General features: G+C 38.8%; 3 protein-coding genes across 3 annotated transcripts; all 3 read right to left on the bottom strand.

Moving 5' to 3' along the window:
- Nucleotides 1–38: 38 nt before the first annotated feature.
- LOC122768499 (hydroxyacyl-thioester dehydratase type 2, mitochondrial-like) lies at nucleotides 39–903 on the bottom strand. The gene has a single exon (XM_044024550.1). It carries the CDS (start codon nucleotides 901–903, stop codon nucleotides 418–420), a length of 486 nt encoding a protein of 161 aa, XP_043880485.1. The 3' UTR covers nucleotides 39–417.
- A 22-nt stretch (nucleotides 904–925) lies between these two features.
- Nucleotides 926–4035, bottom strand: rpp14 (ribonuclease P/MRP 14 subunit). Its single transcript, XM_044024551.1, has 6 exons — nucleotides 2819–4035; nucleotides 2173–2300; nucleotides 1909–1993; nucleotides 1715–1791; nucleotides 1535–1613; nucleotides 926–982 (listed from the first exon to the last, which is right to left on the bottom strand). Exons 2-6 carry the CDS (start codon nucleotides 2259–2261, stop codon nucleotides 926–928), a joined length of 387 nt encoding a protein of 128 aa, XP_043880486.1. The 5' UTR covers nucleotides 2262–2300; nucleotides 2819–4035.
- A 74-nt stretch (nucleotides 4036–4109) lies between these two features.
- On the bottom strand, nucleotides 4110–12792 carry LOC122768498 (monoacylglycerol lipase abhd6-B-like). Its single transcript, XM_044024548.1, has 9 exons — nucleotides 12713–12792; nucleotides 11769–11896; nucleotides 9318–9477; nucleotides 7913–8026; nucleotides 7048–7180; nucleotides 6773–6930; nucleotides 6061–6115; nucleotides 5428–5528; nucleotides 4110–5275 (listed from the first exon to the last, which is right to left on the bottom strand). Exons 2-9 carry the CDS (start codon nucleotides 11882–11884, stop codon nucleotides 5096–5098), a joined length of 1017 nt encoding a protein of 338 aa, XP_043880483.1. The 5' UTR covers nucleotides 11885–11896; nucleotides 12713–12792; the 3' UTR covers nucleotides 4110–5095.
- Nucleotides 12793–12975: the final 183 nt, after the last annotated feature.

The following is a 12975-nucleotide window of genomic DNA, read 5'->3' as shown; positions in this document are numbered from 1 at the left end:
ATAAAATGAAGACGGAAGAAACACCACAGAAACATGAGTTCATTTAACAAATCTATCAATAACTTAGCAGTTTTATTGCACATGTTAAACAAGACAGAGCGGAGCTAATAAAGTTCAAACATGCTCACACACCAATAGATATAGATAGAAACTTATCAGCGTCTCTCTGGTAACTGTTCATGAACACTTCTAATCAGTGTTCAGCACACAAATAAAAAATGAAAAAAACTGCAAGAAATCAACATGGAGCAAATTCTACTGTGAAGAAAGCCTCTGCAAAGGAAATCCAACATCTTTCAGAAAATACAAAACTACAGTGTGTGTGTGGTGGCAGCCATTTCTAATCAGTGAAACTATCGCAACATGTGCTTTGTTTACTTCCAGGGTGCTGTGACCTTTGACTTCTGTCCTCACCTCTCATTCCCTTTTCTGCTGATCCTCTGGCATCATCACCATCACATCTCCCTCCATTACCACTTTGTCCTTGACCGAGCACTTCACACCAATCAGGGCAAAGGACATCTTGATCCTGAGGACCTCAGCTTCAGCCAGTACCTCCTCACCAATGTACAGTGGCGCAGGGAAGCGGATCTCCTGGTGCAGGAAAACACAGCCACGGCCAGGCATCCTGGTGCCCAGCACAGCCGAGATCAGGCCATTGATGAGGACACCGTGGACAATGGGTGTTTCGAATGAGGTGGTGCTGGCATAGGCTGGGTCCAGGTGGAGGGGGTTGGTGTCGCCTGTCAGCTCCGCAAACAGCTCCACATCTTTAGAAGAGAAGGATTTAGTAAGGGAAGCTTGCTGGCCGATGTGGAGCAGCCGATGGAGTGGAGCTGCTGCTGTAACAGTAGAGAGGCAGCGCAGCGGTTGGTTAAAGACACGCCTCCATATTAAACTCATCCTGGAAAACAACACTCCTCCTTCAGTCCAGGTGCAGCTCTCGACTGTTTCCCGTCAGTGCCAGCAGGAACGGAGACACCTGAAGACAACATAAAAAAAACCCCATCAACCTAAGAGATTATCTTTAAAATACATCAGAATTTGAAATCATGAAATTATATGTATTTAAATAATTGCATGCATTTACTGTCATTATGTTATATTAATACAAGCTTGGATAGCAGTGCAGTCTGGATGAGGTGAGAGAGAGAGGCTAGAGATATCAGCTACCATACGTTCTCAGCCCTTTTTGACTGGGAAAAAAATAAATTAAAAATTCAAAAAATATTGACCACTTTGCCAGTTTTTGTGCTCTACTCTAACATGTATGGAACTGTGACTATCCCATGACATCAACATGAGCAAACAGAGGCAAATAGATACAGATGGATGAGATTTTTTTATTACCATTATTATTTCCAATTATTGAATTATTGATCTGCATCCGTTCATGTTTTTTCAAAGAAATATAATAGCGCGTCTAAGAATCAAGTTTTTTTCCTCACTAACACTTAGATGAATCATATTAATGAACTGATACAAAAAAAAACAAGCACTCAAGGAAACCCCTTTAGAATGATTGTCTGCTGACCTGAAGCACTCTGAAGGCACAGGCCTGGTTCTGGTAGGAACCCAGCAGAGTCAGAGAGCTCCACAGCTTCACCAAACCCCTAAAAATACAGACACACAAAAAACATAATATAGTCTTGTTCAGTCCATTGCCAGTAGCAGGTAAAAAAAAATGTTCTGCTGACCTGATTGTGATGCTCACCTGCTGTAAACACGCAAAAGTGCAGTGAGGGTGTCTTCATCATACTTCAACAGGTCAAAAGATAAAGCTGCTCCCACCTAAGAGACACATATAATCATATGAAAACAAAACTGCCACTTCACCACAAGGGGTGTTATTCTGTCATCTTAGCTGTTGTTTGGAGTAAGTTAAAATATTCCATTAAAAGATTTTACCTCTCCATAAAGGTTTTTCAGGCCTGTGATGATGAAGTGCTTCAGTTCTACTGCACTCAGTCTGGTGAGCTCATCCTCAAGAACACTAAAAACACAAATATACAAATTATTTGTTAATGTACTGTAGCTGCACTCAGTATAGAAATAATACACAAGTGCCTATTAATATTGTTTTACAAACACAAACCTAATAAAAAACATTTTTAAATGTTCATTCAGTAAAGGCAGTGTCAACAATTAAAAGGGGAGTTTACAGCAACTCACAGGCAGACTTTCAAGTAGTGGTAAGGTGAGCTGTTCTTTAGGACAACCCGTTGGTAAACACCAGATCCGTCCTTCTCATCAACATTCATGATATAAAAGCATCAGCTGACCTAGGAAAACACAAACCACTAAATAAATACAAGAGACATTAGTTCAATATGCCATTAAATGTCAGGTCTGCATTTATTTTTGAGGGGTTCCTGTGTGTGTGTCCCCAACATATAACTAATTGTAAATAAAAACGTTAAAACTCCCCAACTGGGGAGTTTCATTTTCTGGTCAAACAGCATCAATATGTAACAAGTTAAAATTAGAATCACTGTAAGAAAGTAAACCCAGACTGCATCACATGGTGGATACACAGCTCCTCTTTCTCTATTTTCCATGTACTGGTTAACCACAGTTTGGTGTCACTCAATTCAATTTATTTGTATTTGTATAACATCAAATCACAACATATGTCAAGGCAGAAACCTTTACAGTTTGTGATTTGTTTACTTGGTGAAGAACCGTAATGTAAGCTTTCTCTACATTACAATGATTGTTATGCATATTGTTAAGGGACAGTGTTTATTGTGTTTCAGACACACCGAGTTATGTTTTGTTACACCACCTAAACGAGCCACCAAAAACAAACGTAACCTACCTTGTGTCACGTGTTTGTAGCACCTGAAGCTAAACTAGCTAACAAACAGGTCAAAACGGTCAAACCGTTATGTGAACTAATAAACAACCCTGGCTCTATCTGTAGTGATATTAGGAAGAAACAGGTGAACAAAGGGTCGCACGTTTTAACTATTTTTAACCAACACGAGAAGTATTTCCCTCACTATCTGCCCCGACATTAGGTAGTCCCTACGGATAGCCCTTCTTCTTTATTTTAAAGGTGCGTGGCATGGAGAGCGCATTAGCGCCACCTCCTGCTTCGGAGTGTGTCTGTTAACGTCCTTTTTCCTGCATTCTTGAGATCCAGCAGACACAAGTCTATCTCTGGTGATGGGTTGTCTGTGGTTATATCTCCAGAATCATTCAACCATTAATTTTCTAAGGTAACAGAGATGGTACCTTTAAACAAAACTATGAATGGTTTCTTCAGAACATTTCATTAGCACAAGTTTAAGTTGTTACAGTGGCCTATAAATCTTAATAAACTTGACTAAATATAACAACTACTATCGCACCCTGGGCAGGTAGTGGACTCAGGCAAAAGAATACTGAATGACCATGCTGGGTTACTGAGGTCTTGGTGGTTTATTTCGTCCAATAAAGCAAACAAACCAATCCATTTTCTGGTTTGGAGAAAACATGTATGCCTGCCACCCAGGTGTACTGCAGTCTCCAACCAGCTTCCTGCCTTTAAACTTATGTGTCTGCTAGTGCTCACTGGTGCATCTAATCCAAACATTGCAGTGAAGATAAACTAATCAAAAACTAAAAATTTCAAGTAAAGTCATATTAGCAAAAACATATACATATAATGTGAATTAATACACTATAATAAACTATTCTATTAACTACCGAAATTACCACAAAAAACAAAAAATAATAAATAACTCCAACGGGTGTTATTTTGAGATTCTTATGAAGCATAAAGTGCTGCCACTATCCTGTGTAGCCCCTGTGCAACATTGTGTTATTCTATCATGGCACGAGCTCTAAATGTTTATTATATAAACAGAGAGCTATTTAACAAAATAAAAAAATCCACCTACCTACTTTTCTATCAACCTAAAAATGATTCTAGTTTGATATAAAGGTTAATTATTATTTTTTTATCTTTAGATACTCAGTAAAAAGGGTTGATTGAATGTCTTTTGAGTGAGCCTTCAGCCTTCTCTCAACATGAATTGGTTATGAGCTGACTCACACGATCAGCTGATAGAATGACAGACAGGAAACCCTAGAGCAACATGAATCATCTTTTTCCGTCGACAATATCAGATTATTATAGAGGCTTTAATGTAATATTAGAGTCACAGATGAATAGATTAAGATCTATTCATAAAACATTAACATAACTCTTTCACAAAGTTTCACAGTGAGAATTCCACTACAAATGTGTTTGTATGAGAATGAATATGTAGCAGCACACTTAAAGGTCTAATGCGTAAGAATTAGTAACTAATGGTAATACTACAGTTTGACTTTTCCCAAGTGTATCAGGGAACTATGGTTGCCCTCTCCTGCCAGACAGGATGTCGTTCTTCTACATTTACTACTTTAAAAGGCAAAACTCTTCCTTTGGCTGGTTTGTCAATTCAGGCTGCTGTAGAGACATGACGGAGCAAGAAGTCATTATCTTAAAGTATTTACACACTAATAGGGTAGGGACACACGGTGGTTTAGTGGTTAGCACTCTCGCCTTGCAGCGAGAAGACCGGGGTTCGAGCCCCGGTTGGAACAAGGGCCTTTCTGCATGGAGTTTGCATGTTCTCCCCGTGTGTGCGTGGGTTCTCTCCGGGTTCTCCGGCTTCCTCCCACAGTCCAAAAACATGCAATGTGGGGATTAGGTAAAATTGGACACTCTAAATTGACCGTGAGAGTGAATGGTTGTTTGTCTCTAGTTGTGTGTGGCCCTGCGATGGACTGGCGAACTGTCCAGGGTGTACCCCGCCTATCGCCCGATGTAGCTGAGATTGGCACAGCACCCCCCGCGACCCTCTGGTGGAGGATAAAGCGGTTAGATGATGACTGACATTAAGGTAGTAGCATTTACATTTATGCCAATACATCGTCCTAAATGTTACACACTAGACCTTTAACATAAGACTAGTTTTATTGAAGAAATGGGAAAAATCCTAAATTTCCATAATTTACATTAACATTATGCTCGTCATCTTCATCATAACAATCACTCTCTTTTCCAGCGTCTACTGTAATCAACGTGAGGTCAGTGGTCAGCATTTCAGTTCAAAAGTTTTACTCAGGAATGTTTCTTAACATCTAGGTTGTTGACTTCCCCCACAGACATGAAGTCCATGATAAGCTTGGCAGCTTTCCTGGGCCGTTCCATCGACACACTGTGACCGCAGTTGTCCAACAGCTCCACCCGGCAGTTCGGCAGCACTGCCTGCACCACGGTTGTTCCTGAAACATCCAGCAACTGAGAGAAAGGAGTAAGGTAAGTGTAACATAATGATATAATATTTCACAGATATTTATATAATGAATTGTGCGATTTGATGTCCACCTGGAGCTGAATAAACTCAATTCATCTGTTTTAAGATCTAATATTGATCACTGTGATTCCTTTACCTTGTCTTCTTTCCCCCAGATAACCTGCAGTGGTGTTGTGATCAGATTTAGGTTTTCCTGTAGTGAGTGTCGAGACTCCTCATGGATGAGCTCCATGAACACTGAGAACACAAATGCAAAATACACAATAAATCAGCAGCACTCATTGCAGACATCCTGCAGAAACTGGTACTATATCTAATTAAAAAAAAACAGAGACCTAAAAGTTGCAAAACAGAATACATTCCAGTAACAGTAAAAATGTATGGCAGTTAAATTCAAAACATATTATTCATTTAGATCCTTTGAGAAAAGATATTGCTGCTGAATTTAAAACAGAATTCAAGCAGTCAATTATTTTCAGATTTCAAAATCATTATCATTACATGAGAGCAGTACAGTGGTGACTTTGACGCAGTGGAAATATGGAAATTAATAGATTTAATTTATCCAGACAGCAGTAAGTGGAATCTTGTGGTGTAGAAAAAAAATAAAACTGGGTGTAGTATTACATGCATTATATATATACACACATATATGTATATATACATATATGTACACATATATACATATATATAAATATATCACTTTTTGATGGTGTAATGAAAGCGACAGAAGAAGGAGAAAAGCTGCTGAGTAACTTTATAGACAAACCTTCTTTATAGAAACCATTGTTCGGGATCCTCTCACTCAGGAGGCCTCGGAGAACCTGACGTTACACAAACACACAAAGAGGGCACACTGAGCAGTGCACTTATCATAATCAGCAACTATTGCTGCTTTTTTTCATGAGACAGTTTACAGTTTCTAGCATTACTCGGCTCTACTTGACTGGTCTCTACTTGGTTTGGTATCAGTCATGTCATTTTCCATTATTATAGTACCTCCTCAACATGGGCGGGGTCGCCATAGCGCAGCTGCACAAACTGTTGTGACGTTGTTTTATATGCGACACAAACACACTAGTGATGAACAAAGCAGTTGTTTTCAGTACGCTGAATCATTTAGAATCAGTTAATTGTTAAATATTGAGATTTTAGAAATTCCTTTCCCAAATGTTCGAGATTAACGCATGTTTTACAGGATTTTTAAGTCTTTCTGACTGATATGCAGTTTGGCATCGTTTGGTTTGATTCTTGTGTCTGACGTTGTGCTCATGACTCACCTCGCCAAATGAACCACACTTCCGAGCAAATGAACTAGGGTGCGATTAAGAAGGGCTGGTGTGAATGCATCCTATGTCACATTTAGTATCGGCTCAGCTGAACTCGAGTTGAGTAGTGCAACAAATGTATAATGGAAAACAGCTGTATGTGTCAGTGAACCACCCAGAACTATCCCCTTAATCTGCAGCACGGCACTGTACCGGTCGGGGGAGGTTGAGCGACTTGTGAAAGCAGAGTCTCATCATGTTCTCATACTCCTGAACAGTGGTGGGAATCAGAGGGATGGAGTCTGTGTTCTGACTTCCCTCCAGTTCCTTCAGAAGAGTGACGAACTCTGAGTCTTTGGGATAAACCAGACCTGGGGAACAGAGGAAGAGGAGATAATTAATCATTCTGATATTAGAAACCTTTGAATCCTTGAAGGTTTGAATCCTAGAGATTAACATTTAATTGATCAAATGCCTGCTGAATTTACCTGCTGGGCAAATCAAAGTGACATTGGACAGGTAAGTCGGGTAGCGGGCAGCATACACCCCTGCCACATTCCCACCCATCGATGTTCCGACCAGATGGAAGGGACTTTTATCGAGACCAATACTCTGCACAAACTGCACAGAGAGACAGAAACAGACATATTAGCTAGTCAAGTGCAACCTCATGGTGTGGAGCATAGACTGGTGCTGATGTGTCTCGTAGCTTATCAGTCTCAGTTCTTTCTTATATACAGTATATGCACACACAAACACAATTATTCTGATCAAAGTAGTTGTGATTCATGATATCAGTGCAATAATTGTAAAATATGCTTTAGTATTTTGGTGGATTACTAAACATAAACAGGCAACACCTTCTGTGTACTGAAAATGTACACACTTGAGAATAGACTTACGTGTACATTTACAGTTACAGTTACACAGGAACAGATGATCCAGTGTTACTAATGCAACACAAAAAAGTTTTGTGCCAAAGTACACCAAAAGATATTAAAATATATAGAATATTTTCAGATCATTCAATATCAACAATTATCATGGCAAATCTTAAGAGTTTTGCTTTTATGTGTTCTGTCTCTGAGTATGCTTAGTGAAACATAAACATTAAATTGATATGTAAAGAACCTTTGTTTTATATATTTATGTATATATATATATATATATATGTATATATATATACATATATATATATACATACATATATATGTATATATTAAAGAAAATTATATCACAAGATTAACTCTTTTAAAATGATAAAAAAAAAATTGGCCTGATGTTGTCTGGTCTGAATAACAGCTCTGGTTTCTCTGCTGTCTGAAACTCCAGATCTATGTCTCTACCACAGACCTGGTGGACTCTGGTGACCTGACACTCAATGCTGTAGTTGTCATCAACAGTGCGAGCCGTCCCCCCATGTCCAGGCATGTCCATAGCCACCACATGCTGATTTTTGGGCAGGTACTAAAGGAGAAAACAAACACAACCAAGAAATTAATTTAAAAATGTTGATGTGCTGCTGAGGCGACATGCCGGATAGAATTCTTACACAGTATGGATTTGGGATTTAATACACTGCATAATAATCCATTTTTCTGTGCTTTTTTATTATGCCATCTTCTTTCTTCTGTCCATGATTTATCACAAGACAAGGACATGAACAGACATTTGTGGTGTAATGATATTAAAAGTGACATGCAGTGAGACTAAAAGGTGGCTGATAATGATGGCATTACACTTTTTATGATATTCATTAAATTACCAAGTAGTTGTAGTGCCTGTCAAAACTGCGAGTCCATAATAAGAAATTTCATCTGCCTGTTTTATGTGCAGGATGACAGCCTCAGAAAACGGTATTATTCAGGCCTAAAGTTGGCTGAGTTGAGCTCACTGAGGTTCAAGCTCCTGTCAGCACACAAATGAAAGTGGTTAACTTTTCATGTATTCACTGTTTTGAATTAATTTTAATCTTTAATCTCCTGTGTTGGCATCTCTGCACTGGCTCCTTTTAGAATTACATTTTGAAATTATGAAGCCTTGAAGAATGGTCTTGCCTCATCTTACCTCACTGAGGTAAGAAGAAAAAGCTCTTCTTGTGTTATCTTGGCGGAGATTAAAACAGCACAGTGACAGAACCTTTGCTGTCATGGATTTGGCAGTTTTAGTGTTTTAGATTTTTTATTTTTTGACGTTGTTTCTGTGTTTTTCTCCTGTTTTAAGTTTACATTGGTTCATATCCTGTCAGTTTTATGTATTTATGCGATGTACAGCACTTTGGTCAACTCTGTTGTTTTTCAATGCTATAGAAATGTATGTATTTTCTTATTTTGGACTACATGCTATGGACCTTCTTTTGTATCTTTAATAAAGTTGATAATACTATTTCTCCTTTTCCTTCCATCCGTGAATCTTTATTATTTTTATAAAAGTGTGTTTGAGAAAGATCCTTGCTGTAAGAGAAAAACGTGTTATTCGGCCTTCTCTAAAATTAGTTGATTACATTCCTAAGCACAAACCTCAGCAACAACTCAGGACGGTGCCAGCCGCAAATCTCCACTCACAAAGGCCTCGATGTAGCACGGGCAACAGTCATTTATCTACAAAATGTGCCTCCTTATATTTTTGCTGTGTCTGGCCTGACTGGGACAGAGGACTGATAACTCACGGTGGAGTCCTCCCTAAGGTCAGCTCTATGTATCAGCAGAGAGAGGCCTCCAATGTGCTTGTATGTACTGTATTGTACTCTATGTGCTACCTTGATGAGGGGCAACCACATGTCCTTGGTGGCAGAGAAGCCGTGCAGCAGAAGCAGTGACGGAGTGTTGACCGCTGGCGTAACGCTGGTGAAATAACAGAAACGGTAACTTCCACTGTGAGAGAAGCGGGTCACCAGTCCAAGCTTGCGACGCTGGTACCTGGAGAGGATAAAATGCAGTGTTTATCAGTAACTGGTAACTGGTTTACTGGATAATTAGATTAGATACGGTGTTTATGATGTTCTTTAAAGCTGATGTTTTTCTTGTACATCTGTTACAAACTTCTTAAAGACTTTTGTATTCTGCCTTTTGTAAATAATGGTGTCTGTTCACCTTTCTGTGTATGGTAATGAACCATATGCCTCCAACAATATCTATTTCAATTGATTGTGTGTGGTGATGGTTTTAAATAGCTCTTTCACAGCTGATATTTTCACACAGATGATGGAGTCTCTGCTCACTCCCTTTAGTAAAACTTGATCATGTGATCACCTCCTGGTTTTCTAGAGGGTGGAGCCCATTGTTAGTTACATTCTTGTAGAAAGTACCTAAAAGGGATATAATACTACTTAAGTAAAACTCTTAAAGTGTATAACATTTACTGTACTGAAGAGTCAAAAGTAATTTTCGGATATAAAATGTACTGAAGTATAAGAAGTAAAGGTAAAAATATTTTTTAAAAAGTGAGGAATAAGGATAGAGCCATGGTAGCTCAGTGGTACAGCGAGTTGTCAAGTGGAAGGCTGTGGATTCAGTTCCTGGCTCTGCTAATCTATATGTGTCCTTGAACAAGACACTTAACCCACTGTTGCAGCATATGAAAGATGTGTGATTGGCAGAACTGGACAAGAACAGCTCTATATAACTAAAGACAATGACCAACTCTTCTTCTGATTTTATTTGGTAGTAATGGGTAACAAAGGTAGTTAGAGGAAATGTAGTGAAGTAAAAGTAAAAGTTGCTAGAAATACAAATAACAAAGTAAAGTACAAATACTTACATTTTTTTACTGAAGTACAGTAACAAAGTATTTGTTCTCCGTTACAATACATAACTCCTATGTGATCTGGAAAAAGGCCCAACTATACATGTACGATATGTTCACATTTTACAAAAGCTTGTGAGATGTTGTGCCTGTCAATATCAGTTACATTTGTATGTCCTTATTTGTGTGCTATACCTGTTTTGTGTAAGGTTTGTAACTTGATCTTGAACTTTTACTCTGCGACACTGATAAAACAGTGACACCACCATGACTCAGCACAGTGTGTGTGTTTTTAAAGCTTTGGCAAAGTCCAGGGGACTTATCAGTCTTGGCCCTAACCCTAACATTAATCCTAACCGTAAGAGTGTAATTTGACATAACAGCTATTGTGCAAGACGGTTAAGGTAAGTCGTGTGGTGACTGAGCTGTTCAGCTTCTAGACCAGGTGTGTCAAACTCATTTTTAGTTCAGGGTGCAACATACAGCACAATTTGATCTTTGAAGTGGGCCGGACCAGTTAAATAGTAGCATAATAACCTATAAACAACAAGAACCCTTACCCTATTTCCTTTGATTTAACCTCAAATCTCTTGAGATAAATACCATTAAGTGGTAAACTTAATTAAATATTGTTGATATATTGACATGAAATATTGCACTAATACATGTGCATAACAACTCATTAGAGTCTTAAAATCTAATCAAAATGTGAACTTATCCACAAATTCATCCTGCGGGCTGGATTCTGGCAAAAACAGCATGCTGCAGCGTTTACTGTTCACTCATGAGTAAATGCACCTGCTCCTCCTTGGTTTGCTCGATATTTGAGATGTCTATGTCTTGACAATGTGTCTTACCTCAATGCAAAAAACAAAATGTTCTACCACTTTATTTTAAATTTCTCAAAATGAGGAAATGAATTAGAATAAGCAGACTCCTGCTATGAGGAAGAGGGCTGCTGCTAAACCGGCTATGTGTTTGTATAAAGTATGTTACTAAATAACGACCCAAATGGTGAAAATGTCACTTCTCTACATGTGGAACAGGAAGTGTGATACTGCAGCAAATACAGTACATAAATATTCTGTACAAACAGTGACGTTTGCAGACCAAATATTTAAACTGAACTACATGTTTTGGCCTGTTTTTGCACATTGAGAGACAAAGACTGATGTTTTATACTGTTTTTATTCGGTTGTTTTGTGTTCTGTTTTAAACACTACAGTAAATTGTAAATAACTGCCACATATTAAAAGTATTCTGGAAAAATGTGCAAAAGCACTTACTCACAGGACGTTTTCTAGCCCCTTTAAGGTTAAAATAAGCAAAAGAAGTCAATTTTGAGGCGTATGTGCTAAAGGCTTAAAGAGAGACAGCAGATCTCATGTCTATAGGAAGGATGTTCCACAGTCAGTGTCAGTCAATTTGTTTTTAATTGAATGTGTGTGCTCATGCTTGTTTTTACCAGTTGTAGGCCCGTAGGTAGGCTGCAGGACACAGGAGAAAGGTGACATAGACGAAGATGAGGAGAACCACAATTCCTCCTGCCGACACTAACAATGCAATAACACTCGGCTCCATCCCTGCACAGTTCTGGAACAAAATAAGTGTAATAGTAAGACACACAAACATGCGGATATCGTGACTAGAATATGAGGCTCCACTCTCTGCGGAACTCAGCTCCGTCCCCCAAAGTGAAGGAGCAGCGCAAGCAAGCAGCAGCACCACAATGTGTAGTGTTTTCTTTGACGCAATTAAACTCTTTAAGGACAGGTTTAGGAAAGCAATTTTTTTCATGGTTAAAAGATCACAAACATTACAGGGAAATGAATGTGTCGGGATATATAAGTGTAGTTTTTTGATATCACAAACTCGAGGATCTACCTATACTGATATCGGTCATTGTAGACAATTTATGAACGTGTGAAGCTGTTAACACACATTTTGTGCTGAGTCATTTCAAAGAAATAATTCTCCAGCTGTGCAACAAATATTGAAGAAATAAACATGACTCAGCTAAAATGCTTTTGCACATGTTTACACTGTGCATAGTGAAGCATGCAACATGGCATTTGAGATTTTTATATGTCTGTGTTTTTGACCGATACCGAACCGATTTCCTGGCCGTGACGTCAGCGACACGCAGAGTTTATTTTATGTCGCATGTCAATTCTGTCAGTTTATTGATTTATTTAGTTTAGTAATAATAAGTTCAATGCAGCTCAGTTAAGTGAAAACATGACATCAGTGCATGTGACGCTGTCACTGCTGCAGGTTACATAAACAAACCTCATCAAGCAGCAGCGAAGACACATTTATACTTTACACTATGACGCACATCATCATCATCACCTTCATCACATATGATATGACACAGATGACATGTTGAGTAAAAACAGCACAGTTTACCTGTCAGTTTGTCTCTTCTGATTCTATGGTCTGACTTCTCTTCCTCTCATTATTACTCTCCTCTCTTCTCTTCCTCCCCTTTCACCCACTTCAAACGCGTTTAAAGGGGAAGCGCCGTGTTGCGTTCAGGCTCTGTTGGAAATATCAAAGCCGACTGTGAGTGTGTTTTTTCAAGTGTGATGACGTAAGATTTAAAAAGAATCCACCACACAGGGGCGCTACCGTCTCAGGTTACATTTTAGACAACATGCACACTTTGAGGC

The sequence above is a fragment of the Solea senegalensis genome, linkage group LG4 (assembly GCF_019176455.1).
Source record: "Solea senegalensis isolate Sse05_10M linkage group LG4, IFAPA_SoseM_1, whole genome shotgun sequence".
In the NCBI taxonomy this organism is placed as follows: domain Eukaryota; kingdom Metazoa; phylum Chordata; class Actinopteri; order Pleuronectiformes; family Soleidae; genus Solea; species Solea senegalensis.
The sequence above is the reverse complement of the archived record's forward strand: the minus strand, read 5'-3'. Positions and strand labels throughout refer to the sequence as shown.

Bases quoted from the DNA above. Each gene is read 5' to 3' on its own strand.
- LOC122768499 (XM_044024550.1), bottom strand. From the start codon at position 903: ATGAGTTTAATATGGAGGCGTGTCTTTAACCAACCGCTGCGCTGCCTC.
- rpp14 (XM_044024551.1), bottom strand. From the start codon at position 2,261: ATGAATGTTGATGAGAAGGACGGATCTGGTGTTTACCAACGGGTTGTC. The intron at 1,792-1,908 runs GTAAAATCTTTT...TGTGTCTCTTAG, and splicing joins TGAAAAACCTTTATGGAGAG to GTGGGAGCAGCTTTATCTTT. The intron at 1,614-1,714 runs GTGAGCATCACA...CTGTATTTTTAG, and splicing joins CTTTTGCGTGTTTACAGCAG to GGGTTTGGTGAAGCTGTGGA.
- LOC122768498 (XM_044024548.1), bottom strand. From the start codon at position 11,884: ATGGAGCCGAGTGTTATTGCATTGTTAGTGTCGGCAGGAGGAATTGTG. The intron at 8,027-9,317 runs GTAGCACATAGA...TTTCTCCTTTAG, and splicing joins TGTGGTTGCCCCTCATCAAG to TACCTGCCCAAAAATCAGCA. The intron at 6,931-7,047 runs GTAAATTCAGCA...TCTGTTCCCCAG, and splicing joins CACTTTGATTTGCCCAGCAG to GTCTGGTTTATCCCAAAGAC.